The 25,284-nt window shown below is 36.0% G+C and overlaps 2 protein-coding genes and 1 long non-coding RNA gene across 3 annotated transcripts; all 3 read left to right on the top strand.

Annotated features, from left to right (window-relative positions):
* The first annotated feature begins 3,644 nt into the window (after positions 1 to 3,644).
* On the top strand, positions 3,645 to 4,948 carry LOC123702318. The gene has a single exon (XM_045650037.1). It carries the CDS (start codon positions 3,902 to 3,904, stop codon positions 4,934 to 4,936), a length of 1,035 nt encoding a protein of 344 aa, XP_045505993.1. The 5' UTR covers positions 3,645 to 3,901; the 3' UTR covers positions 4,937 to 4,948.
* Positions 4,949 to 9,336: 4,388 nt separating this feature from the next.
* On the top strand, positions 9,337 to 9,801 carry LOC123702585. Its single transcript, XM_045650357.1, has one exon. The coding sequence runs from the start codon at positions 9,337 to 9,339 to the stop codon at positions 9,787 to 9,789; it is 453 nt and encodes a 150-aa protein (XP_045506313.1). The 3' UTR covers positions 9,790 to 9,801.
* A 10,463-nt stretch (positions 9,802 to 20,264) lies between these two features.
* Positions 20,265 to 23,248, top strand: LOC123702228. Its single transcript, XR_006752840.1, has 2 exons — positions 20,265 to 22,170; positions 22,409 to 23,248. It is a non-coding gene; the product is annotated as an uncharacterized LOC123702228 (long non-coding RNA).
* Positions 23,249 to 25,284: the final 2,036 nt, after the last annotated feature.

Here is a 25,284-nt window from a genome sequence, read left to right on the forward strand (position 1 = left end):
CCACTTAAAATTAACGGTGTTGTATTAGAACATAAAACCCACGAGAAATACCTAGGTTTGCGAATCGACAGCTCTCTAAAATGGAATTATCACATCGACCACCTAAAAAATAAATTATCAGCACTTCTTAGATCTCTGCGTAATATCACTTCTTGCATTCCTCATAAATTACGCCACACCATCTACAACACGTTAGTCAAACCTCACCTAATGTATTTAATAGAAGTATGGGGTAGCGCTTACAAAAATAAATTAGCGCCACTACAAATTTTACAAAATAAAATTATTAAAACCATTTTTAAATATCCTTTTTTAACTTCTACAAATAAAATCTACGACGATACTAAAATAATGAATTTAAAACAATTATACTTTTATAATACGTGTATGTTCATCCACAAAGCGCTACATAAAAACATAAATACAAATATAATATTCTCAACATCAAATCGCCACTATCCTAATAGACCAGCTAGCTATCTTGCCCTCCCGAAGATCCGAACGAATTATGGAAGGCGAACGGCAACATACGAGGGAGCACGTTTCTATAACGGATTGCCAAGCAAATTAAAAAGTGTAAACTCATTCATTGTATTCAAAAAACAATTAGCGAAACACATCCTGGAAGACCACACGCTCAAACTTTGAATGCAATGAATGAGTACCTAACCTAAACTTATGTTTATAGTATGTAACTTACTCTAAATTTTTAACTAACGAATGATATTTTTTATAAATACCTATGTTTAAAATTTAAGTTTCTCATGTAAGTGACTTAATGTCTTAATGGGAATAAATGTCTTTAAACCTTAAACCTTAAATAAGTATCATATACCGCTAGATGCGCGCTTAAATAAAGAATACGGACGCGAAAACATTATAAAAATCGGAGCTGAGTGTAAAAAGTTACAGCCATTTCACATTTTTAACCAAAATTACAACGTCGCTAGAAAGTCCCGATTTATATCGGGAACTTAGCGGACGAAAACTGCAGTGTTGTGCGTGTTGGTGAGACGAGTGTTTTTTGTGAATTTTCGGATTTTTTGGACCAAAAATAAAAGGTAAACAACAAGATTTTTATTTAAGCCGGGCGAAGACATTTTATATTTACTCAGTGTATAGTGCAGTTTTATACATGAATAGAAGCGTCTCTTTAAAATAAAGCCCCTGGTTTTTGTTTGGACACGATGGATTCGCCTTCTACTTGAACAGATTCAAGCTGAAGGAGAATCCATCGTGTCTGTGTCAGCTCGGAGACGACGAGACGGTTTTTACCTGTTGCTCGAAGTGTCCGATTTTTGCAAGAGATAGATATGTTATTGAGCAAAAATTGGGCATCGCGATGACGGGTGAGAATCTGCATGCGGCCCTGAGGGATAAGATGAGAACTGAATTCTTGGAATATTGCGAACGAATTGTGAGGGTGGTTAATAAAAAACACTGTGATAAGTTGTGATGTTAGGGTTAAGTTTTATAAGTGTTGTGCCGCGTAATTGATATTGTTTTATGTTTTAATTGTAAATTGTAATATTTTAATTGTAATTTTATGTTTTAAATGTGATCTTTTACCATTGTATTTTATAATCAATTTGAATTTTTTTTTATTGAATATTGTTAATTTGTATTTATTCAATTTTGTATTATCAATTTGTATTTCATTTTCGTATTTTATATTTGTAACTGTAATTTTAATTGTAATAATAATTCAGGCCTAATTTGTAAATAAAAAATTTGTGTGTATTTATTTGATTAAAAGGAAAATAAATGTCTCTAGACTATATTCTGGAGAAAAAAGCAGACAACACCCTGCGATGGCGGGTGCTTTTTAAAAAAAAACACAGGGCGGGTGGTCGCCAGAAGGCGAACAAACCTCGCGGAATCGCCCGTGCCGGGGCTCAACCCCCTCAATCAAAGCCGGCCTTTATACCTGCTCCACCATCCAAGACAAACGCTTGAACGACACCTCCGTCACTAGTGACGCAGGCCCAATCGAGCGTGGCGGTGCCGCCTTCAGCGGCTCCCGCCATACAAACAGCACCGAAGCCCTCAGCTAAAGTGCACTCACCTGAATTGGTCTCGCCTAACGAGACCTTAGCAAACATTCTTTACATAAAGAACTATGTCCAAAACCTCAACCTCAACCTTGATGAGGTAAATCTAGTGGTCAATAAATTAAGAAAAGCCAAAAGCCAAGATGAGGCCATCAGTACTGTATTAGCTCATTGGGAGTTAATAACAAAAATCAACAAAACTTCCTAATGGCTACTACAACTAGAATTAAACCCAGAGCGATCTCCGTAGTTACTTTTAACGCGGACGGCCTTCTCAAACAGACTAACTTAGTTAGAGACTTTGTCACCAGACGGCGGCGGCGGGTCGATGTGCTAGTAATGCAAGAAACCTTCCTTAAGCCATTCAATCGTAATCCGTGACTCGCCAACTACATGTTGGTGCGTAACGACCGCGTAAACAGCCCCTTAGGCGGCACTCTCATTTATTACAGAAGGGCCTTGCACTGCACGCCCATCGACACGCCGCCTCTAATTAACTTAGAAGCCACAGTAATCAAGGTGGCTATGACCGGTCATCAACCCGTCATAATCGCCTCGAGGTCAAAACAAGCGAGGTCCTATTATGATGAGCTCATAAGGAACGATGGCAAATAAATCAAGAAGTGTGCCGTGAATCTAGAAAAAAAAATTAAGGGTTGATTTAAAAAACTTCACAGTCCTTATGTGACCAACTCATTCTAGAGCGAGATGACAGTAAAATAGAGATACAGGAAATAATTAAAAAGAATTCTCTTCTGAAGGCCGAGTTAACAGAACTGCACATTAAATACATAAACAGCGAAAACAAGTGCAAAGCCCTACCCGACGTTGTGGACCCAAGACCAATGACCACGAGAAAGATAATAAAAGTCTGGTTGAAAAGGATCAGAGGGAACTAGATTATTATAAAATATTATATGATATAGAAACATCTGAACTAAAGGAGAAAATAGATTTTTCAAGTCATATGTTAAATGATGTTAAAACAGAAATATTCTGCTACAAAGGCAGATAAATTAGCTCATGAAAGAAGCAGACTACTTTATTAAGTTGAGCCATTTAAATATGGATCGTTTCGAGTCTTTTCTGATCAATAATTATGTATGTAAGTGTTCAATAAATGACAATTTTAATATTTGATAATATTTGACAATTTTAATAAATGACAATTTAACTATAGTGCGTTTCACGGAAGAGTTCCCCTGCCGTTATGTTGGCATACCTGACTGTCAAAAATACAGAGATGTCAAGGTTTTCCGAGATTTATAAATGTTTTAGAGATTGGCATCATGCCGCATACGCTTAGAAGTGGTGAAAGAGAAATGGTTTTAAAAGTTAAAACATTTTGTGAGAGTGAAAAACGTAACAAAGTGCCAATAATTCCATTAGAATGTGTACGACGTCGAGTCGCCGCCATGACAGGTTAGTAAAATAGGGTTACCAGCTAAAGGATCCTAAAGTCCTATTCTATTATTATTATTAAAGTGTAAACTTATATTTGTTTTTTTACTTTACTTTACCGATAACATATAATACCAATCACTAATACTCCGCCGTCAACTTGACTCGCCCAATGTGCTAATTATTAAAAAATGCCTTAGATACTTATAAAATTATTATATTGTTTTTTTTTTGTTTTAGGCATTTCTGAAAAAACCGTTTCAAAAATCACGAAAGAAGGTGAGGTTGCTGCCCTTACAGAAACAAAAATTTCAACACCGGGCAAGCATCGTCCTAGAGAAAAAAAAATAAAGCTTGATGACTTTGAACTTTGTGCTATATGTCACAAAATTCACGAATTTTATGTCGTGAAGAAGGAGTTGCCCACTCTTACTAAATTGTTGCATGAAATGCGAAGCGAAATTGACTTCAAGGGTAGTCGTACCTCATTGTGGCGAATCTTAAAAGAGTTGGGATTTTATTTCAAAAAATGTAAATCTAAAAGAAAGATACTGATGGAAAGATACGACATCGTGGCATGGCGCCATAGTTATGTAGAAGAAATTCGAAGCAATCGTCTCAGTGACCTACCACGACCAGTCGTCTATTTGGATGAAACATACATTCATTCCACATACTGTGCCGGTAAATGCTGGCAAAGTGAAACTGAGGAAGGGGTTTTGTCTTCAGATTCAAAAGGCCCAAGATGGATCATTCTACATGCAGGCGGTAAAATGGGTTTTATACCCGATGCGCAGTTGATTTTCAAATCTCAAACTAAGTCAGGAGACTACCACGATGATATGAACAGGGAAAACTTCATGAAATGGATAAAAGATAAGCTTTTGCCAAATCTGCCTGCGCAGTCAATAGTGGTAATGGATAATGCGTCGTACCACACGGTAGCGGTAAATAAAGCACCCACCATGTCAAGTACAAAATCAGAAATGCAAGAATGGATTGTGAACAAAGGCCTTGCATATTTACCAACTATGGTAAAAAGTCAATTATTTGAAATTATCAAAGAACACAAAGAACCACCTGTCTACGAAGTCGATTTACTATTACAAGATCATGGGCATAAAGTGGTAAGACTTCCTCCTTACCACTGTGACTTGAACCCAATCGAGCTCATATGGAGTCTTTTAAAAAGGCGGATAGCAGAAAAAAACGTGGGTCAAGAAGCAAAAAATATAGTCAAAATAACCGAAGATGCATTTCGTAGTATCACACCAGAAGAATGGATGAAAGAGTGCTGTCACGTCGAGAGCATTGAAGACAAGTACTTTAACGATGGTATAGCTGTTGATAATGAAATAGATCGATTTATAATCGCAGTAGGGGATGACAGTGATACTTCAGATAGCAGTGACCCTGGAGATAGTGACAGCAGTACTATATCAGGTGTAGGACCGTTGGAGGAGCACAATTATTTTAAAAAATAATGCCTTTTTAAAATAAATATTTATATGGTTAAATTACAGGAGTTTCATTTTGATCGTGTACGTAATAAAATTGATAATTCCCACGCATTCATATATAAAGGAAGACAACATCTATCGAAAATATTTTGTTTTTAATAAAAAATGACAGAGAAAATATTCTCCTTTCTTCCTAGCCTTATCCCGTATCTTACGGGGTCGGCTGCCTAATGTAGGAAATCTCCTCACTATTAGGTAATAACAATCTTCGCAATCTGGCAACACTAATTCAAGCACTACCAACATAACGGCAGGGGAACTCTTCCGTGAAACGCACTATATACGCTTTCACCTCTGCTGAGACGTCTTAGTGTCAAGTACCCAGATATTCCCGTTGCTTACCCAGATATTATATTGAACTTCCACCCCTGTTGGGATTCACTTTGATAGCACGGCGCGCATCACAATTATTGTCAAATAGTCTGTAGTACATTTTACTGTCGAGCCAGGCCTGCATTTTCCATTAACCCTCGCCCCCCGGTCACAGTTATTATTTATCTATTCACATGAACTAAATGCAGTGGAAAGTCGAAATCACACCCTCCAATGGTCTTGACAGAATACCAGCGATTCCATTTCCATTGCGATTTGGATTCCGAGTCCAAAATGATTTGACTAGAACCTGTTTAATATAGATGGGATGTGTGTGAGTCGTTAAATGTTGTAGTCGCTATCCAGTTTACCTTTAGGTTAATTTCATGAGTAGGTACCTTGTGTACAAAATATTGAATAAATAAACATTTAGTTTTCCTTTTTTAGAAGATGGACATACGACGCCGCCGACCTTTGTTAGGAAACAGAGCATATAAGGAATATTCTAAAGAAATGTTAAAAGTTGCAGTGGACTTAGTTAGCAGAAAAGAAATTTCGTCCCTTGAAGCTGAAAAACGATTCCACATACTACGCAGAACTATAGACAATAAAGTGAAAAATAAGCATAGTAAGAAGCCAGGCGGACAGCAAAGACTTTCTGAAACAGAAGAACAAAATATTGTTAATGTCCTGAGAGCAGCAGGTGATTTCGGAGCACCTCTATCTCGTTTCGATCTAAGTCTCGTTGTGTTCAACTACCTTAAAGGTAACAATAGAGAACATGTTTTCAATAACAAACCGCCAGGAAAGTGGTGGATAAAAAAGTTTCTCAAAAACCTGAAAAAAAAAACAAAAAAGTGTCTGATCTCTCAGAAGCTGAGAAAGAAAAACAAAGAGAGAAATGAAGAAATCAAAAACGTAAACAAAAAATTAAGAAGGAAAATCGTTCTGGAAGCTGCGTACCACCACTGCAGACTCCTGAGCCTATTGTTTCCATAGCGATAAAACGAAGGAATACCACATTAGCGAAAAAGTATAATATAGCTCTTAAAAGAATAGGAATACTAACAACTCGTTTAGTAACAGCTCGAAAAGAGTTATACAGACTTAAAAAAAATATGAAAAAAACTGAAGAACTTGTTAATAAAATGAAAACAAGGCAAGAAATTTTAGAATTTACACTAAAACAGACACTAAAACAATGTAAAACTCAACAATAAAAAAGGATCACTAAAAGAATAGTTCTTAACAAAAATGTAATACGTGCTAGGAAGAAAACATATATAACAAACTTAATAGGCTTGAAAGGAAAAGAATAAGAAAGCGTAAAGAAGCTTTAAAAAATAATGCAATAAAAAGAGAAATAGAAAGTTTCTACTTACGGGGCAATATCAGCAGATGTACTGCTGGCAAAAAAGAATATCGTACTGAAAAACGATCAAAGGAACACAACAGGAAATCACTCTCCATACAGGTACCTTTTTTAAGACTTCTTTTTTAGCACATTTTCTTCGTGGTCAATGCGCTTATAGGAGAGATCTCCATTCATAATCAGTCAATATACTTCTTTTGTTATTCTACTTTCTACATACTTTCCAAATGTGATCAACATTATTTTAGGATTATTAGTTAAGTAGTAACTTGATTTAAATTTATTTGTTTTCTTTATTACAGGCATGATATTCTGGAAAGACCAAAGTCGACCAAAGTTGCCACGAGCCAGCAACAATATGGGCTCACCTTATACCTGTTATAAAAATGAATAAAACGCTGAAACCTGAGACAAACATTATTCATTTTTATTCGGATGGCCCGAGCTCTCAGTATCGCCAAAAGAAAAATTTTTATCTTCATAATTTGTTCACGTCAAAACTGAATCTCAACTATTCTACATGGTCTTTTACGGAAAGTGGTCATGGAAAAGGAGTTGCCGATGGCATTGGTGGTTCCATTAAAAGAGCACTTGACCGCCATGTTACCTATGGAAATGATGTCACGAATGGTACAAAAGCTCATGAGGCATTGCAAAAGCTCATGAAGTCCATACGATGTTTTTATATTAAGAGCACCGATATTGAAAATATTTGTATAATAACTCCTCAGGACTTAAAGACCATAGTTGGAACAATGAAAATTCACCAAATCATATCGACTCACCCAGTTGTTATTAAACACAGAACCCATTCATGTTTTTGTGGAATTAACAAAGGATTATGTGATTGTTTTTGCTCCACTAAGTCATAGTTTCACAGAGTCTGGTGCAATTAATAGCCATTCAAATATAATATCCTCCAAAACTCACATTCATCCAACTGGTACAATATCACCACCCATAGCTAACACTCGTTCAACAGACACAAATTCATTTCATAGCTTCACAGACTCTGATGCAATAAATAGTCATTCAAAAATAATCTCATTCAAAGCTGACATTCATCCATCTGGTATAATATCACCACCCATAGCTAACACTCGTTCAACAGACACAAATTCATTTCATAGCTTTACAGACTCTGATGCAATAAATAGTCATTCAAAAATAATCTCATTCAAAGCTGACATTCATCCATCTGGTACAATATCACCACCCAGAGCTAACACTCGTTCGACAGACACACATTCATCTCATACTTTCACAGACTCTGGTGCAATAAATAGTAATTCAAAAATAATCTCATTCATTGCTGACATTCATCCAACTGGTACAATATCGCCACCCAGAGCTGACTCTCGTTCGACAGACACGAATTCATCTAAAGCTGTCATTCATCACAGTCAATTTGACAATTTGGATGAGATTATCCAATTTGTTGATGAAGATTTCAACACGACATTCAGACGGAACGACGATTTTTCAAAACCCACCCTACATGTCGAGAACTTGGAGTTTGAAGAAGCAAATAAAAAAGTTTATAATGACACACCAAACCCGACATTACTCAATGCCGAGCTTACGAGTTACCGAACAACAGAGGTTGATGAAGAAAATACACAGTGTTCTGAAATATGTCCTGAAATATCAATCCAATTATGTCCATCTCCTGTAATACAATATATAGGTCTATTTGATCAAGACATTGATTCAATTTTGAATACAATTTCACAAGATATAACAGTTTCAAATCAACTAGGTCCTCATACACTTAGCGAAGGTCGACAAGATATTAGTGGCCAAACCATGCAATTCAAAAAACGTAAATTAACCGAAGCTAATCAAAATAAATTATTACCCAAACAAAAAAAAAATAATCATACTAGAACGGAACTACCAATTGTCTATCCTAAACCACAAACTTCCATAAGTCGAACCATACAATGTGCCACCTGCAACCAAAACGTGTCGCCATTTCGATCAAGAATAATAAAATGCATGGCATGCAAAAAATCTATTTGTTCGAAATGCAGCGACGGCTATACTTATTTTGATTACATATGTAACAATTGTTTAGGCGAAGAATAAAAAGGTGTGTAGTTGATTGGGATACCAAGGTTCGTATTAAATTACAGAACCTTACTCAAGACTCAAGCATTACTTAAAACTCGTTTAAAGCCTTTTGATTAATTGAAACTAGATAAGTAATGTTACTTGTATCTTGAGTGAGGTTCTATAATACGGGAAAATGTTTTCTTCTTCTGCCTGCCCTTATCCCATGTTATTTGGGGTCGGCGCAAAATGTTTTCTTCTTCCATTCTCCTCTATCAGCAGTCATTTAAACATTCACTCCTTTTTCATAGATATCCTCTCTCCCACAATCTTTTCTTTGACCTACCTCTTCCCTCTACATTCGTCAACACACATATTCAACTCATCACTCGTACGATCACATGATTTTCATCCCTCCTCATTACCTACCCATACCGTGACAGACGATTTCCTTTCCATTTTTCAGTCACTGGAGCTACTTTCAAACTTCCTCGAATTATGTACTCATTTCTCACTTTATCCATTGTTGTCAACCCACACATCCAAAAAAATGTTTTGCGTAAGGAAATCTACGATCCCAAGTTACCAGATATAGGGCGTGGGGCTGCAGAAGATTATTTTCAGTAATATGGTAAAAAGTCAATTATTTGAAATTATCAAAGAACACAAAGAACCACCTGTCTACGAAGTCGATTTACTATTACAAGATCATGGGCATAAAGTGGTAAGACTTCCTCCTTACCACTGTGACTTGAACCCAATCGAGCTCATATGGAGTCTTTTAAAAAGGCGGATAGCAGAAAAAAACGTGGGTCAAGAAGCAAAAAATATAGTCAAAATAACCGAAGATGCATTTCGTAGTATCACACCAGAAGAATGGATGAAAGAGTGCTGTCACGTCGAGAGCATTGAAGACAAGTACTTTAACGATGGTATAGCTGTTGATAATGAAATAGATCGATTTATAATCGCAGTAGGGGATGACAGTGATACTTCAGATAGCAGTGACCCTGGAGATAGTGACAGCAGTACTATATCAGGTGTAGGACCGTTGGAGGAGCACAATTATTTTAAAAAATAATGCCTTTTTAAAATAAATATTTATATGGTTAAATTACAGGAGTTTCATTTTGATCGTGTACGTAATAAAATTGATAATTCCCACGCATTCATATATAAAGGAAGACAACATCTATCGAAAATATTTTGTTTTTAATAAAAAATGACAGAGAAAATATTCTCCTTTCTTCCTAGCCTTATCCCGTATCTTACGGGGTCGGCTGCCTAATGTAGGAAATCTCCTCACTATTAGGTAATAACAATCTTCGCAATCTGGCAACACTAATTCAAGCACTACCAACATAACGGCAGGGGAACTCTTCCGTGAAACGCACTATATACGCTTTCACCTCTGCTGAGACGTCTTAGTGTCAAGTACCCAGATATTCCCGTTGCTTACCCAGATATTATATTGAACTTCCACCCCTGTTGGGATTCACTTTGATAGCACGGCGCGCATCACAATTATTGTCAAATAGTCTGTAGTACATTTTACTGTCGAGCCAGGCCTGCATTTTCCATTAACCCTCGCCCCCCGGTCACAGTTATTATTTATCTATTCACATGAACTAAATGCAGTGGAAAGTCGAAATCACACCCTCCAATGGTCTTGACAGAATACCAGCGATTCCATTTCCATTGCGATTTGGATTCCGAGTCCAAAATGATTTGACTAGAACCTGTTTAATATAGATGGGATGTGTGTGAGTCGTTAAATGTTGTAGTCGCTATCCAGTTTACCTTTAGGTTAATTTCATGAGTAGGTACCTTGTGTACAAAATATTGAATAAATAAACATTTAGTTTTCCTTTTTTAGAAGATGGACATACGACGCCGCCGACCTTTGTTAGGAAACAGAGCATATAAGGAATATTCTAAAGAAATGTTAAAAGTTGCAGTGGACTTAGTTAGCAGAAAAGAAATTTCGTCCCTTGAAGCTGAAAAACGATTCCACATACTACGCAGAACTATAGACAATAAAGTGAAAAATAAGCATAGTAAGAAGCCAGGCGGACAGCAAAGACTTTCTGAAACAGAAGAACAAAATATTGTTAATGTCCTGAGAGCAGCAGGTGATTTCGGAGCACCTCTATCTCGTTTCGATCTAAGTCTCGTTGTGTTCAACTACCTTAAAGGTAACAATAGAGAACATGTTTTCAATAACAAACCGCCAGGAAAGTGGTGGATAAAAAAGTTTCTCAAAAACCTGAAAAAAAAAACAAAAAAGTGTCTGATCTCTCAGAAGCTGAGAAAGAAAAACAAAGAGAGAAATGAAGAAATCAAAAACGTAAACAAAAAATTAAGAAGGAAAATCGTTCTGGAAGCTGCGTACCACCACTGCAGACTCCTGAGCCTATTGTTTCCATAGCGATAAAACGAAGGAATACCACATTAGCGAAAAAGTATAATATAGCTCTTAAAAGAATAGGAATACTAACAACTCGTTTAGTAACAGCTCGAAAAGAGTTATACAGACTTAAAAAAAATATGAAAAAAACTGAAGAACTTGTTAATAAAATGAAAACAAGGCAAGAAATTTTAGAATTTACACTAAAACAGACACTAAAACAATGTAAAACTCAACAATAAAAAAGGATCACTAAAAGAATAGTTCTTAACAAAAATGTAATACGTGCTAGGAAGAAAACATATATAACAAACTTAATAGGCTTGAAAGGAAAAGAATAAGAAAGCGTAAAGAAGCTTTAAAAAATAATGCAATAAAAAGAGAAATAGAAAGTTTCTACTTACGGGGCAATATCAGCAGATGTACTGCTGGCAAAAAAGAATATCGTACTGAAAAACGATCAAAGGAACACAACAGGAAATCACTCTCCATACAGGTACCTTTTTTAAGACTTCTTTTTTAGCACATTTTCTTCGTGGTCAATGCGCTTATAGGAGAGATCTCCATTCATAATCAGTCAATATACTTCTTTTGTTATTCTACTTTCTACATACTTTCCAAATGTGATCAACATTATTTTAGGATTATTAGTTAAGTAGTAACTTGATTTAAATTTATTTGTTTTCTTTATTACAGGCATGATATTCTGGAAAGACCAAAGTCGACCAAAGTTGCCACGAGCCAGCAACAATATGGGCTCACCTTATACCTGTTATAAAAATGAATAAAACGCTGAAACCTGAGACAAACATTATTCATTTTTATTCGGATGGCCCGAGCTCTCAGTATCGCCAAAAGAAAAATTTTTATCTTCATAATTTGTTCACGTCAAAACTGAATCTCAACTATTCTACATGGTCTTTTACGGAAAGTGGTCATGGAAAAGGAGTTGCCGATGGCATTGGTGGTTCCATTAAAAGAGCACTTGACCGCCATGTTACCTATGGAAATGATGTCACGAATGGTACAAAAGCTCATGAGGCATTGCAAAAGCTCATGAAGTCCATACGATGTTTTTATATTAAGAGCACCGATATTGAAAATATTTGTATAATAACTCCTCAGGACTTAAAGACCATAGTTGGAACAATGAAAATTCACCAAATCATATCGACTCACCCAGTTGTTATTAAACACAGAACCCATTCATGTTTTTGTGGAATTAACAAAGGATTATGTGATTGTTTTTGCTCCACTAAGTCATAGTTTCACAGAGTCTGGTGCAATTAATAGCCATTCAAATATAATATCCTCCAAAACTCACATTCATCCAACTGGTACAATATCACCACCCATAGCTAACACTCGTTCAACAGACACAAATTCATTTCATAGCTTCACAGACTCTGATGCAATAAATAGTCATTCAAAAATAATCTCATTCAAAGCTGACATTCATCCATCTGGTATAATATCACCACCCATAGCTAACACTCGTTCAACAGACACAAATTCATTTCATAGCTTTACAGACTCTGATGCAATAAATAGTCATTCAAAAATAATCTCATTCAAAGCTGACATTCATCCATCTGGTACAATATCACCACCCAGAGCTAACACTCGTTCGACAGACACACATTCATCTCATACTTTCACAGACTCTGGTGCAATAAATAGTAATTCAAAAATAATCTCATTCATTGCTGACATTCATCCAACTGGTACAATATCGCCACCCAGAGCTGACTCTCGTTCGACAGACACGAATTCATCTAAAGCTGTCATTCATCACAGTCAATTTGACAATTTGGATGAGATTATCCAATTTGTTGATGAAGATTTCAACACGACATTCAGACGGAACGACGATTTTTCAAAACCCACCCTACATGTCGAGAACTTGGAGTTTGAAGAAGCAAATAAAAAAGTTTATAATGACACACCAAACCCGACATTACTCAATGCCGAGCTTACGAGTTACCGAACAACAGAGGTTGATGAAGAAAATACACAGTGTTCTGAAATATGTCCTGAAATATCAATCCAATTATGTCCATCTCCTGTAATACAATATATAGGTCTATTTGATCAAGACATTGATTCAATTTTGAATACAATTTCACAAGATATAACAGTTTCAAATCAACTAGGTCCTCATACACTTAGCGAAGGTCGACAAGATATTAGTGGCCAAACCATGCAATTCAAAAAACGTAAATTAACCGAAGCTAATCAAAATAAATTATTACCCAAACAAAAAAAAAATAATCATACTAGAACGGAACTACCAATTGTCTATCCTAAACCACAAACTTCCATAAGTCGAACCATACAATGTGCCACCTGCAACCAAAACGTGTCGCCATTTCGATCAAGAATAATAAAATGCATGGCATGCAAAAAATCTATTTGTTCGAAATGCAGCGACGGCTATACTTATTTTGATTACATATGTAACAATTGTTTAGGCGAAGAATAAAAAGGTGTGTAGTTGATTGGGATACCAAGGTTCGTATTAAATTACAGAACCTTACTCAAGACTCAAGCATTACTTAAAACTCGTTTAAAGCCTTTTGATTAATTGAAACTAGATAAGTAATGTTACTTGTATCTTGAGTGAGGTTCTATAATACGGGAAAATGTTTTCTTCTTCTGCCTGCCCTTATCCCATGTTATTTGGGGTCGGCGCAAAATGTTTTCTTCTTCCATTCTCCTCTATCAGCAGTCATTTAAACATTCACTCCTTTTTCATAGATATCCTCTCTCCCACAATCTTTTCTTTGACCTACCTCTTCCCTCTACATTCGTCAACACACATATTCAACTCATCACTCGTACGATCACATGATTTTCATCCCTCCTCATTACCTACCCATACCGTGACAGACGATTTCCTTTCCATTTTTCAGTCACTGGAGCTACTTTCAAACTTCCTCGAATTATGTACTCATTTCTCACTTTATCCATTGTTGTCAACCCACACATCCAAAAAAATGTTTTGCGTAAGGAAATCTACGATCCCAAGTTACCAGATATAGGGCGTGGGGCTGCAGAAGATTATTTTCAGTAATACTGGTGTTTCTTAAAATATATCAATTGTTCCAGGTAAAATCATAAGTCCGTTGCAACTTTGCCATCGCAAGATACCAGAAAGGGTTCAAAAACATGGTTATAAATGATACCATTATGTATGTAGATAAGTTTTTAACCAAAAATGATTTTACGCAATATCTACACTATCGCCCCATTTGGCCTTGGACGTGGACACATTTTGTTTTAGCTTCGAAATGATTTGGTTGTGGACACATTAATATGTGAAAAGGAATATAAGGAAAACAAAAAAAAATCTTACATAAAATCTCTTAACACAATGTCTTTAAAATATTATTTAAACTGACTTTTTTATAATTAGACAAGAATCACATATTATCACAATAATAGGAACATTGGTTTATATTTGCACCAAAAGAAACTGCTGGCTACTAATAGTTCAGGATACATCGCCCATTTTTGCAAGTGACTACTATCAAGCTGATTTTCCGTTTGTAGCTTTATTTTGATGAGACACCGAATAATTTCGTGTACGAAACTCTCGATTGTGGTACCTAACAGAGATAACAAGGATAAAAAATTTTGATTTGATGGTTCTCAAATATTTATTACGCAATTTGTAGGACAATATGTCTGTTGAATTATATAAACATTAACTAAGTGAAAACAAAAAAATCAGCTTGTTAGTAATCATTTATGATGACCTCGTTATCGATACACTTTGGAAAGGGGGACTCTTTGAACCAACCATAGATTTTGTAGGACAAATATTTTTTCGAATAATTTAGGTAATTATCTTGAGATTGAACAAAAAAAAATTCAGTTAGTAATAAATATTTGAGAACCATCAAATCAAAATTTTTTATCCTTGTTATCTCTGTTAGCTACCACAATCGAGACTTTCGTACACGAAATTATTGGGCGTCTCATCAAAATAAAGCTACAAACGGAAAATTAGCTCGAAAGCAGCTTTATTAATAATAAAATAACGTTATCTTATGTGTTGGTAAGCGCATAACTCGAGAACGGCTGAACCGATTTCGATAATTCTTTTTTTATTATATTCCTTGAAGTACGAGGATGGATCTTATGTAGAGAAAACATAAATATGTACCACGGGCGAAGCCGGGGCGGATCGCTAGTTAATAATAAAATTACGTTATTTTATATACGTGATATAATATGGTGCACCTACATCTGGCGAATGCGCCGCTCGCGCGCAGTTTGCAAACCGTTCGCGAGCGGCGCATTCGTCAGATCTGGACGCACCATTAAGACTCATTAAAACAAAGTCAGTTTTAATGATATTTTTAAGGTATTTTTCTACAATTTATATTAACTTATTTAAGTATCAAGTATTCCAAAGGCACTCGTTTTTGCCATATAATTGTACCAATTTTAAGGTTTCGTCTTCGCTTACGGGTCATTTTATCGCCAGCGAAAAAAACGTGGTCACTCTACAACGCATCGGCAGTGACTAACCAAGCACTGACTTGTCTGTTTACACGGGGTTTATTTGGCTGACGCGGGGGTGCGCGGGTGGCCGGGGGCGCCAACTGACTGACAAGTCAGTGCTTGGTTAGTCACTGCCGCTGCGTTGTAGAGTGACCACGTTTTTTTCGCTGGCGATAAAAATGACCCGTAAGCGAAGACGAAACCTTAAAATTGGTACAATTATATGGCAAAAACGAGAGCCTTTGGAATATTAAATCCCTAAATCCATTTTCTTACGCATTGTCGTTTATTTTTAGTTTTGTAATTTGTTGTAATTTCTATTAACTTGAATAAGTTAATAGAAATTGTAGAAAATGAGATAACAAAATTGATAAATTTTTCAACAAATAATTAAATCGTCGTTTCAGTTGTTTTCGTCAATTCATTTTTCCCACTGACTTCACAAACGTGTGGTCACCGTGAGAAACGCACCACTACTACTTACTTCATGTAAACAGTTAAAGTCAGTCGCGGCGCCGAAATTGGCGCTGCGACTGACTTGTCCACTGACCCTGTGTAATACTGTGTAGTAGGTAGTGTGTACCTATGTTCGTTATTAAACCTATAAAAAAAATGTGAACATACCGAATCAAGTCTTCTAAATCTTCCTTCCTTCTTTCTTCTTATCTAAAAAGTCTCGCTCGAAGATTTTTTCAAAGCACACCGTAAGCATAAAACTACTAGGCAGAACTTGATACACATGCCAGTTTTTTCATACTTTCAGCGGCTTTGAACAAAGCCTTTTTTGTGTTTTTGAGCTGGTGATTAATTACGATATCAAAATACTAGAAGTAGACCCGCGCGCGCCCGCAAACAGTTGAGTAAATTGTAAAAGGTTTAAACTTTAACATTAAAATCTATAAATTATTTAAAACTGTATGACATTATATTATTAACTAGCTGTGTCACGCGGTTTCACTCGCATTGCTCCGCTCCTGTTGGGTAATGGTTTTAGTGTGAAATCAAAATCAAATCGGACCAGTATTTCCTGAGATTAACGCGTTCAAAGAAACAAACAAACAATATCTTCAGCTTATATAAAATTATAATATCATAAAATTTATTTACATGAAAACTTGAAATACATTATCTTTGACACTAAGCATATTTTTGTATATAAAAAATTACTGAAATACAGTACATATTGAAGTTTTAGTGGCTAAAACCGTATTGTGATTCATCTAAACCACTGAGAATTAAACCACGACATAATTCTCGACTTAATATTATATAAATTCATCTATCGACATAAATTAATTAGAATTTTCGTTTTGATCAGAAGACACCTTAGAGTTGTCGTTGGCGTCAGCAGGTAGTGTAGAAATGTCATCGTATGGCCCAGCGGATTGTTGAGAAGTTTTATCGTTCAAGCCATCATTTTGTGGAGAATTGTCACCATATGACACAAGATATTTTTCAGAGGTTTTATCGTTCGAGCCATCAGGTTGTAAGGAAGTTTCACTAGATGACTCAGTATATTGTTCCGAAGTTTTATTGCTCGAGTCGTCAGGTTGTAAAGAAGTTTCATTCTACGGCCCAGCGGATTTTTCAGAAGTTTCATCGTTTGAGTCATTATCTTGAGGAGAATTGTCACCATATGACTCAGGATATTCTTCAGAAGTTTCATCGTTCGAGCCATTAGGTTGTGAATAAGTTCCGTCTGATGGTCCAATAGATTGTGAATAAGTATCATCGTATTCTCCAGGAAATTGTTGGGGATAGTTCTAGTTATTCGTAAAATTCGGGAACACCAACTGAAAAGTATTCATTACATGACCTATTTGATTCATGCTATGAGTTCCGGCATTGTACTGCGTTCCAAAGTAATTTTGATCAGAACCAGACTCAGCATTGATCACTCCACTATGTGGAGATAATACTCCATTTTGCACACCTGGCTTCGGCATCCACTTGTTCGGCCCCATTGGGTTCGGTTTTAGCGTTGGCCGTCAATGTTGCCTAGGAGAGGATAGTTGCGATCTGTTTGGCCGTCTTGGCCATGAGTAAGGCCTCAAGTGAGACCTTGAGTATCCTCTTCCAACACTTGATGTGGGCCGACTATTACTTCTCCGTGAGCTAGTAAATTTTGCAGAAGCGACTCCACTGCAGCTATCCAAGAGCAAAGTTTGTAGCAACATTTCATTCACAAAATCACACGAACTATGATACTATTTCAAACATCATAAAATTACTCAAGATATTGCACTATAATATAATGACTTTGTGAAATTTAATTAACTTTAACTTAATACTAACTAGCTGTTGCCCGCAGCTACGCTTGCGTGGAAAAGATAAATTTTCATGGTGTTGTAATAAATTTGCGCCTTCAATAATCTGTGGTCACTTTTTATGTAATGGAAACATTTTGTTTTGTACTTTCTCTTCTCTGCGGACATTGCTCGTGTAACACGTATATTTTTCATCTTAATAAAGTTTTTCTTATATAAGTTGATATCAAGATAACAACACATGGTATAACTTTTCATCCCCTATTTTACCCCTTTAGGGGATGAATTTTCTAAAATCCTTTATTAGGGGACGCCTACGTTATGACATCTACCTGCATGCCAAATTTCAGCCCAATAACTTCAATTATTGGGCGATCAAAAATCAACGGAACCAAGAGCTACGACGTCTAGGTCAACGTCACTTCCATCACCAGAATCTTCTCAATCAGCATATTCTGTGCACTTACAACCCCCAAAAAAGGCACGAAGAACTTTTTAAAAATCATGCTCCCAACCGACAGCTGCAGCAGTAGTCATAGAACAACTAATTAAGTCAAATAACTCAATTGAAGAATCTTTCAAAAACCCTGTTGACGCATTTTTATTGGGTGCTATTGCTCCAATTTTAAAATCGTTACCACGATATGAGTTGGCATTGGCAAAAAGCGAGCTTTTTGGAATAGCACAAAAATATGAACTCCAAAGTATTACCGTCCCCACAGTACAAACTTCTGCAGATAGCCGTTCATCCACAACTGGTTCCATTATCATTGAGAATACTCGATTCACCAATACTGCTATAGAAAATCCTCGGACTGAAGACCAAGAGTCCACTTCTAACGCCACCATTAACATTGAATTGTCGGGAAATACGAAGTCATTTACATCGTTTAACACTTCATTCACCGATGCTGCTATACAAAATCCTCACACTGAAGACCAAGAATCCAGTTCTGATGCCGCCACTAACATTGAATTGTCTAGAAACACGAATTTAACTAATATTATTGAGAACAATTTGTACACCGATGCACCTAAAGAGAGAGCTACAGAGTTTTATGCACAGAATCAAAATCTTTTAAATTTTTATAGCAACTTCACACATTAATTTCAAGTAGTGCCGGCAGACTTTCGCTGTTACATTAATTTATCGGTGCGCTAGGCGCTTATTAAACTTTTGTTGAAACAGACACTTTAAATTCTTTTTATTCCGCGAATTTCTCAAATTTTGTTATGAAACTGTGATCATAATATTGCACAAGGATTAATGTATCTAATTTGGTTTTCGGCTGATTTTCTTATGTCAAAATTGATTTAATTTTTATAATACATAACAATTAAAATGAGAATTGTTTTACTTACCTTAAACAAACAACCAGACGCTCTTTTGGAGTAATAGCTTTTCTCCAATGAGTATCCTCTTTTTTCAGGTATATTTCTAACTTTGTAAGTAAAAGGTTAAAAGTGTTCTCAGACATTCGAAAATATTCATAAAACATTTTGCCATCTGCCGATAAATGGGGGTACAAAGTAGCGTATTCGCCCTCTTCGTTTCTTTTTCTCCAAGCTTCATGAAGCCAGACCCGACGCCTGTTTACAAGTTGCTCTTCTTCTTCATCTAAAATTAAAGCGATCATTGCCAATTGCGTAGTAGTGAAACGTGGAATTTTATCCGTCAGGGCAGTATCTGTTCTCTACTGATGTATGTGTTCAATGATTCAGTCAAACCGGCGACGTGACTGACGAACAACATGACGGTGACTGGTGTTTGTGGATACGTACACAAACCGTCACCGATCAGTCATCGGTGACTTGACGGTGACTGATGTGTGTGAGTGCACCTTTAAGAAGCATTTGTATCTATTATTACTTCCCCCTTTATTATTGTTTACTTCTCATGTAGCTTTCATTTATTTATGTTACCTTTTGTTCTTACTAATGTTTATTTACTTATTCTTATTTATGTAATTTCATATATAATAATATATATGTATGTATTTACTTTCTTCTTTTTAACATTCGACTCTTTATACAGGGTGGCCCATAAGTCGTTTGAAAAGTAAATTTCGATTAAAATACAAAATGCGCGCGTGAGTGGCGCACGCGGTACGGGGGGAGAAACGGCTATTCCTGGGAATTTTGTCGCCATGGAGCATTTCACCGGTGTGGACCGTGCGTTTTATGTGCGCGAGTTTTATCGAAACAATGATTCGGCTACCATTGCGCGGCGTAAATTTCGAGAATATCAGTATTTACGCAACTTTAAAGACAATCCAAATGTGTTAAATAATAGTGTTTAAGATAGAATATTTAGTTTTATATGTATGTTTGTATCAGCAATAAAGGCTTAAATAAATAAATAAATAAAAAGACAATCCAAGTGTTCAAACGATTAAGAACTGGGTTATTAAGTTCGAAGAGAGAGGTTCGACGTTGGATAAACAACGGTCAGGTCATCACAGACGGAAGAAAACATCGATAAAGTGAAACACTCAATTCGTGAAAATCCCACCCAGTCTACTCGTAAGCGTTCCAGTGCATTGACCGAGAACTTTTTTGCACCAGAATTGCAGAATTTTCCAGGCTTCAATACGCAGACCTGATTTCAACAAGATGGAGCAACCGCACATGCCTCTTACGTCGCTATGCCGGTCGTCCGTCAACTTTTCCCTAGTAAAGTGATCTCTCGAAGACGAGATATTCCTTGGCCACCACGTAGTCCAGATCTGACCCCAATGGACTTTTTCTTATGGGGTTATCTTAAGAATAAAGTGTACGAAACCAACCCGCGGTCAGTTGACACCCTGAAGGAAAAAAATCCAAAGAGAAATGGCAAACATTACAGAGCTTACTTGCCGCGCAAAGGTGGATAATTTTAAACGTCGCTTACAGGAGTACTGCGATCGTAACGGATTACATTTAGATGATGTAATTTTCAAAAAATAATTCCCATTTTATAAGGATTATGAAAAAATAAAAAACTTTTTCATAATGTCATTAGTTTTTTTTTATTTATTTTTTTACATTTCAAGGGATTATTATTTTCATTGTTATACAGGGTGGTCCATAACACCCTGTATAACAAAAATCACACCTATACGGTCTATATTACATAATGTTATTAGTTTACTTTGTTGTTTATTGTTTCCTCTTCTTATGTTACCATCTGCCTTCTGGGTTCTGGCAGAATCAACAGCGTTATGAGTCCACTGACTCATGACATATGCTGAGCCAGAACCTTTTACAGTCAAGTATATTTCTAGGGCAGGCGGAAATTCATACAATGACACGAAGTATTATTTTATCATCAAAATAAAACGATACCTATCGCTTTTCATACACTACTTTATCGTTTACGCAGCGTACCGCTTTTCATGGTACAAGGTGAGGTCAGAGGTGAGCGACGCGGTCGTTCAGAGATAACAAACTTGTTTTGACATGTCTGGATGAGGTGCAGATTAAGAAGCACAGCGACACGCATTCACGCATCTCGCTTTGAAATGCGCTTGCGTGTGGACAGTTTGAGTTTGGATATTTTCGATAATTTAAATTATTGTTTTTTTGTTATTGTTTTCTGTTAAGTTTTATTTTGTTGTTAAGTTTTGTGTGAGAATTGGTTTTTCGCTGGACTTGTTCAAATAAGTGTTATATTTTTTAAACGATATGGAGTCGGGTCCTTCAACATCAAAAACATTTAAAGACTTTAGGTCACCAAGAAAGAAGCGCAAGATAACGCATATTTTCGAAAATGAAAAAACAATGATTGTAAATGGTTTTAAGTATGTACAAGAAACGTGGCCCACTGACAAATATGCGTCAAAAACGGATATGAAAAAGAAGACGGCTGATATTTTGGGCATTGAAAAAACCTCTCTCTACCGTGTTCTAAAATCTAAAGGAATATAAAGAAACGAACACCGTGACGCCTCCTGCTCTGCCAAAAAAAAAAATCTGATTTGATTGCGAGTGTGTATGAGTTTGATAAGTCGTGCATCAGAAAAAAAAGTGCATGAGTTTTATTTAAGGGGCGAGATACCCAATTTAAATAAAATACTGGAAGCGGTCAATTCGGACGAAATGCTACCCAATTTCAGCCGTACATCACTTTGGTGCCTGTTAAGACATTTAAAATTTAAATACGTGAAAAAGAAAGGAAACAGCGCTTTAATTTAAAGGCATGATATTGTTTTATGGCGCATCAAGTACCTTAAACAAATAAAGAAGTTTCGAGATGGAGGACGACCAATATAATATTTGGACGAGACTTGGGTTAAAGCAGGTGAGTTCTATAGGATTTTTTTTCTTATCAATTGCTTAAAAGCCTGATTGTTGTAAGAAAAGACAAGTAAAATAATTGCTTTTTGTTTTCTAAATTGTTTATTAATTACGTATTGAGTGCTCCGCCCGAAACCGCGTATTATTTTTAATTCAATAGTTTGTTTTAAGAACCCTGTATAATTAAAGATACTTTGTATTGTACAGTATTAAAACAAGTATTTGTTTTTTTTTTTTTTCAGGTCATACAGTTAGTAAAGCGTGGGAGGATACGACAGTGAAATCTGCAAAACAAGCCTTTTTAGAAGGCTTGCCAACGGGAGCCAAGAATCCAACAGGCAAAGGAAATCGTTTAACTGTCGTACACATAGGAAGCGAGAAGGGTTTTCTGCCAGGATTTCTGTGGATTTTTGAAAATAAAGCGACAGGGGATTACCACGAGACCATGAACGCCGAAGGTTTTGAAAAATGGTTCGAAGATATTTTAAAAAAAGTCGAACCAAATGCTGTCATCGTGATGGACAATGCAAGCTATCATTCGAGACGTCAAGAACGATTGCCGGTCACAAGCTGGAGAAAACTTAATATTCAAGAATGGCTTTCCTCAAAAACGTCGCATATGAAGAAAAAGAAACTAAAACGGAATTACTTGCAAAAGTAAAAGATGTAAAAGATAGGTATCTATGTCACAGACGAAATGGCAAAACAGGTTGGTATTGAAGTGCTACGCTTGCCGCCGTACCACTGCGAGCTTAATCCTATTGAGCTGGTGTGGGCGGATGTAAAAAACTACGTAGCCCAAAATAACACAACTTTTAAAATGGTAGATGTCAAAAGGTTATTTGAGGAAGGCCTGAATAACATTGATCAGGCAAAATGGAAAAACTGTGTCGACCACGTGATAAAGGAGGAAACGATATGGACTATATGGACTTGACCATGCAGCGGATAAAACTGTCATTATTAATGTGACTGATTCTTCCACGTCTTCGTCATCAGAAAACGATAGTGAAACCAGTGACGATGAAGGAAATTCACCACTACATTAATTTCAAATTATATAAATATACAAGTATTATTAATTAATTTGCTTTTATTTTATTTTAAAATATAGCAAATTGGAACATAACACAATGCTGAAATAGTAATACATACGTACCTAAAAGTTAAAAGTGAATAATTCACTAATTTCATAAGATGTTACTAAAATATTTATTATTATTTTTATTATAAAACACTTAGAAGTTAGAACCTAAGAGCAGAAGTGGTCTAACATTTTTTTTTGTTGTAAATTGCGTCATACCTACAGCTTACTGCAAAGTAAGTTAGATATAATAAAGTCAAAGTCAAAGCGTTATGTAATGTAATAAAGATTACATATTATGTACTGAAATAAAGATTTTCGATTTCACTTTCACCCTTTAATAATGTTCTCAGGTTACACAAAGGTTGGTTACCCCTGTTAGGTCATTGTACGAATTTCCGCCTGCCCTAGGAACATACTATAGCACATAATAACAACTATTTATTGTTTTTTATTCTATTTTATTTTTATTTCTTTATTTGTAATGTTGTTATGTACCTACATATAACACGCCTTAACTATTAGAGGATGCATGGGGCCACCCAAGAAGGACTTGCACCTGTTAGCAATTGCGACATCGCGCACACCTGCGATTCCAGAGAGTGTTGCGGCAATCATCGCCACCGCGACGCTGCAGCTGCCCCGCCGAGGACAACGAGCACTCTTGGTTCCAACATCGAACGGGAGGGACGTAGATTAAGTTAGGAATAATTTATAATGTAATTTTTTTACAATAAATTATTAATAAGTAAATTTCGGTTTTTTTTGCGCCTTCGCGGGCCGGTCGATATAATTATGTTCTGTGTTTTGTTATTATTTTTGTCAATTGTTGTGTGTGTTATTGTTTGTAAATAAATGTGTGTCTATGTCTATGTCTAATAAAACTATTTTAATTAGTACTTACATACAACGCCCAACATGACTACCCATAAAAAGATCACTATTTTTTTTATGACATCGTCGATCTGCTGTCCAAAACTGAATGAAGCACCCTCAGTTCTGTTTTAATTTATACCTATTCTTTATCACATTTGCCATCCGGTCACTTTTAACCGACTTTAAAAAAAAGGACGAGGTTATCAAGGCTTCTCTTCAAAACGTATAATTCGGCCGGTATGTTTTTTTTTTATGTATGTACACCGATTACACCGAGGTTTCTGAACCGATTTACGTGATTCTTTTTTTGTTAGATGCGGGATGGTGTCGAATTGGTCCCATAAAAATTTTATTCGGATAGGCCTAGTAGTTTTTATTTTATGAGCATTTTTGTCTGTATTTGTAAATGTTGCAAGTGTAAGTTTGAAGTCGGTTGTTTTTAAAGCAGTTATCACTTGTACTACACAATGATATCTTCCACCCACAACATTTTGTGTTCATTAAAAAAAGGAAATTAGTCACTGTTCCTGGAACATTAAACTCAAATATGCTAAGCTACTATCAATGTCCGGCTGAGTAACATCGGCTCTGGATTAATACATTCGTCCCGGTTGAGTCAAATGAGAACGACCATCGCTGTAGATAACATCCTCAAAATTTAGACTTTAGTCTACTGACTTTTAGAAAATCAGTTACTTCAGGAACAAAATTTCTGACTTGAAGATTACAAGTCATCTCTGAGCTAATAGAGCAGCATGTCACAAAATTCAATTCAGTGTAGGGATATTTCTATGTTTTAAAACGCATTTGATTAAAAACATTTTTTTTTATCGGTATAAAAGTGCATTGACTGAAAAATGTCACATTACATCTAGATGTTTCAAAGATCATCGAATTAAATTTTGCAATCAATAAATTTTTATTTTTATTCGTTCTAAGGGAACAACAATTCCCCCATCATATTTTTTGGAATTTTATAGTACCTATTCACATTAAATTAGAAGAAGTACCCGGAAAGACTTTATCAGTTACCATGAACTTTGTCTCCTAGCGGACTTGTGACGGTGACGTAGCATTCAAAAGCGATTACAACCAGAAGGTAGAAGTCTTGCTGTCGTAATTTCCGAGTTTAAAGAGGATGTGAGTATTCATTAATTT

Source organism: Colias croceus, chromosome 23, assembly GCF_905220415.1.
Source record: "Colias croceus chromosome 23, ilColCroc2.1".
Taxonomy (NCBI): domain Eukaryota; kingdom Metazoa; phylum Arthropoda; class Insecta; order Lepidoptera; family Pieridae; genus Colias; species Colias croceus.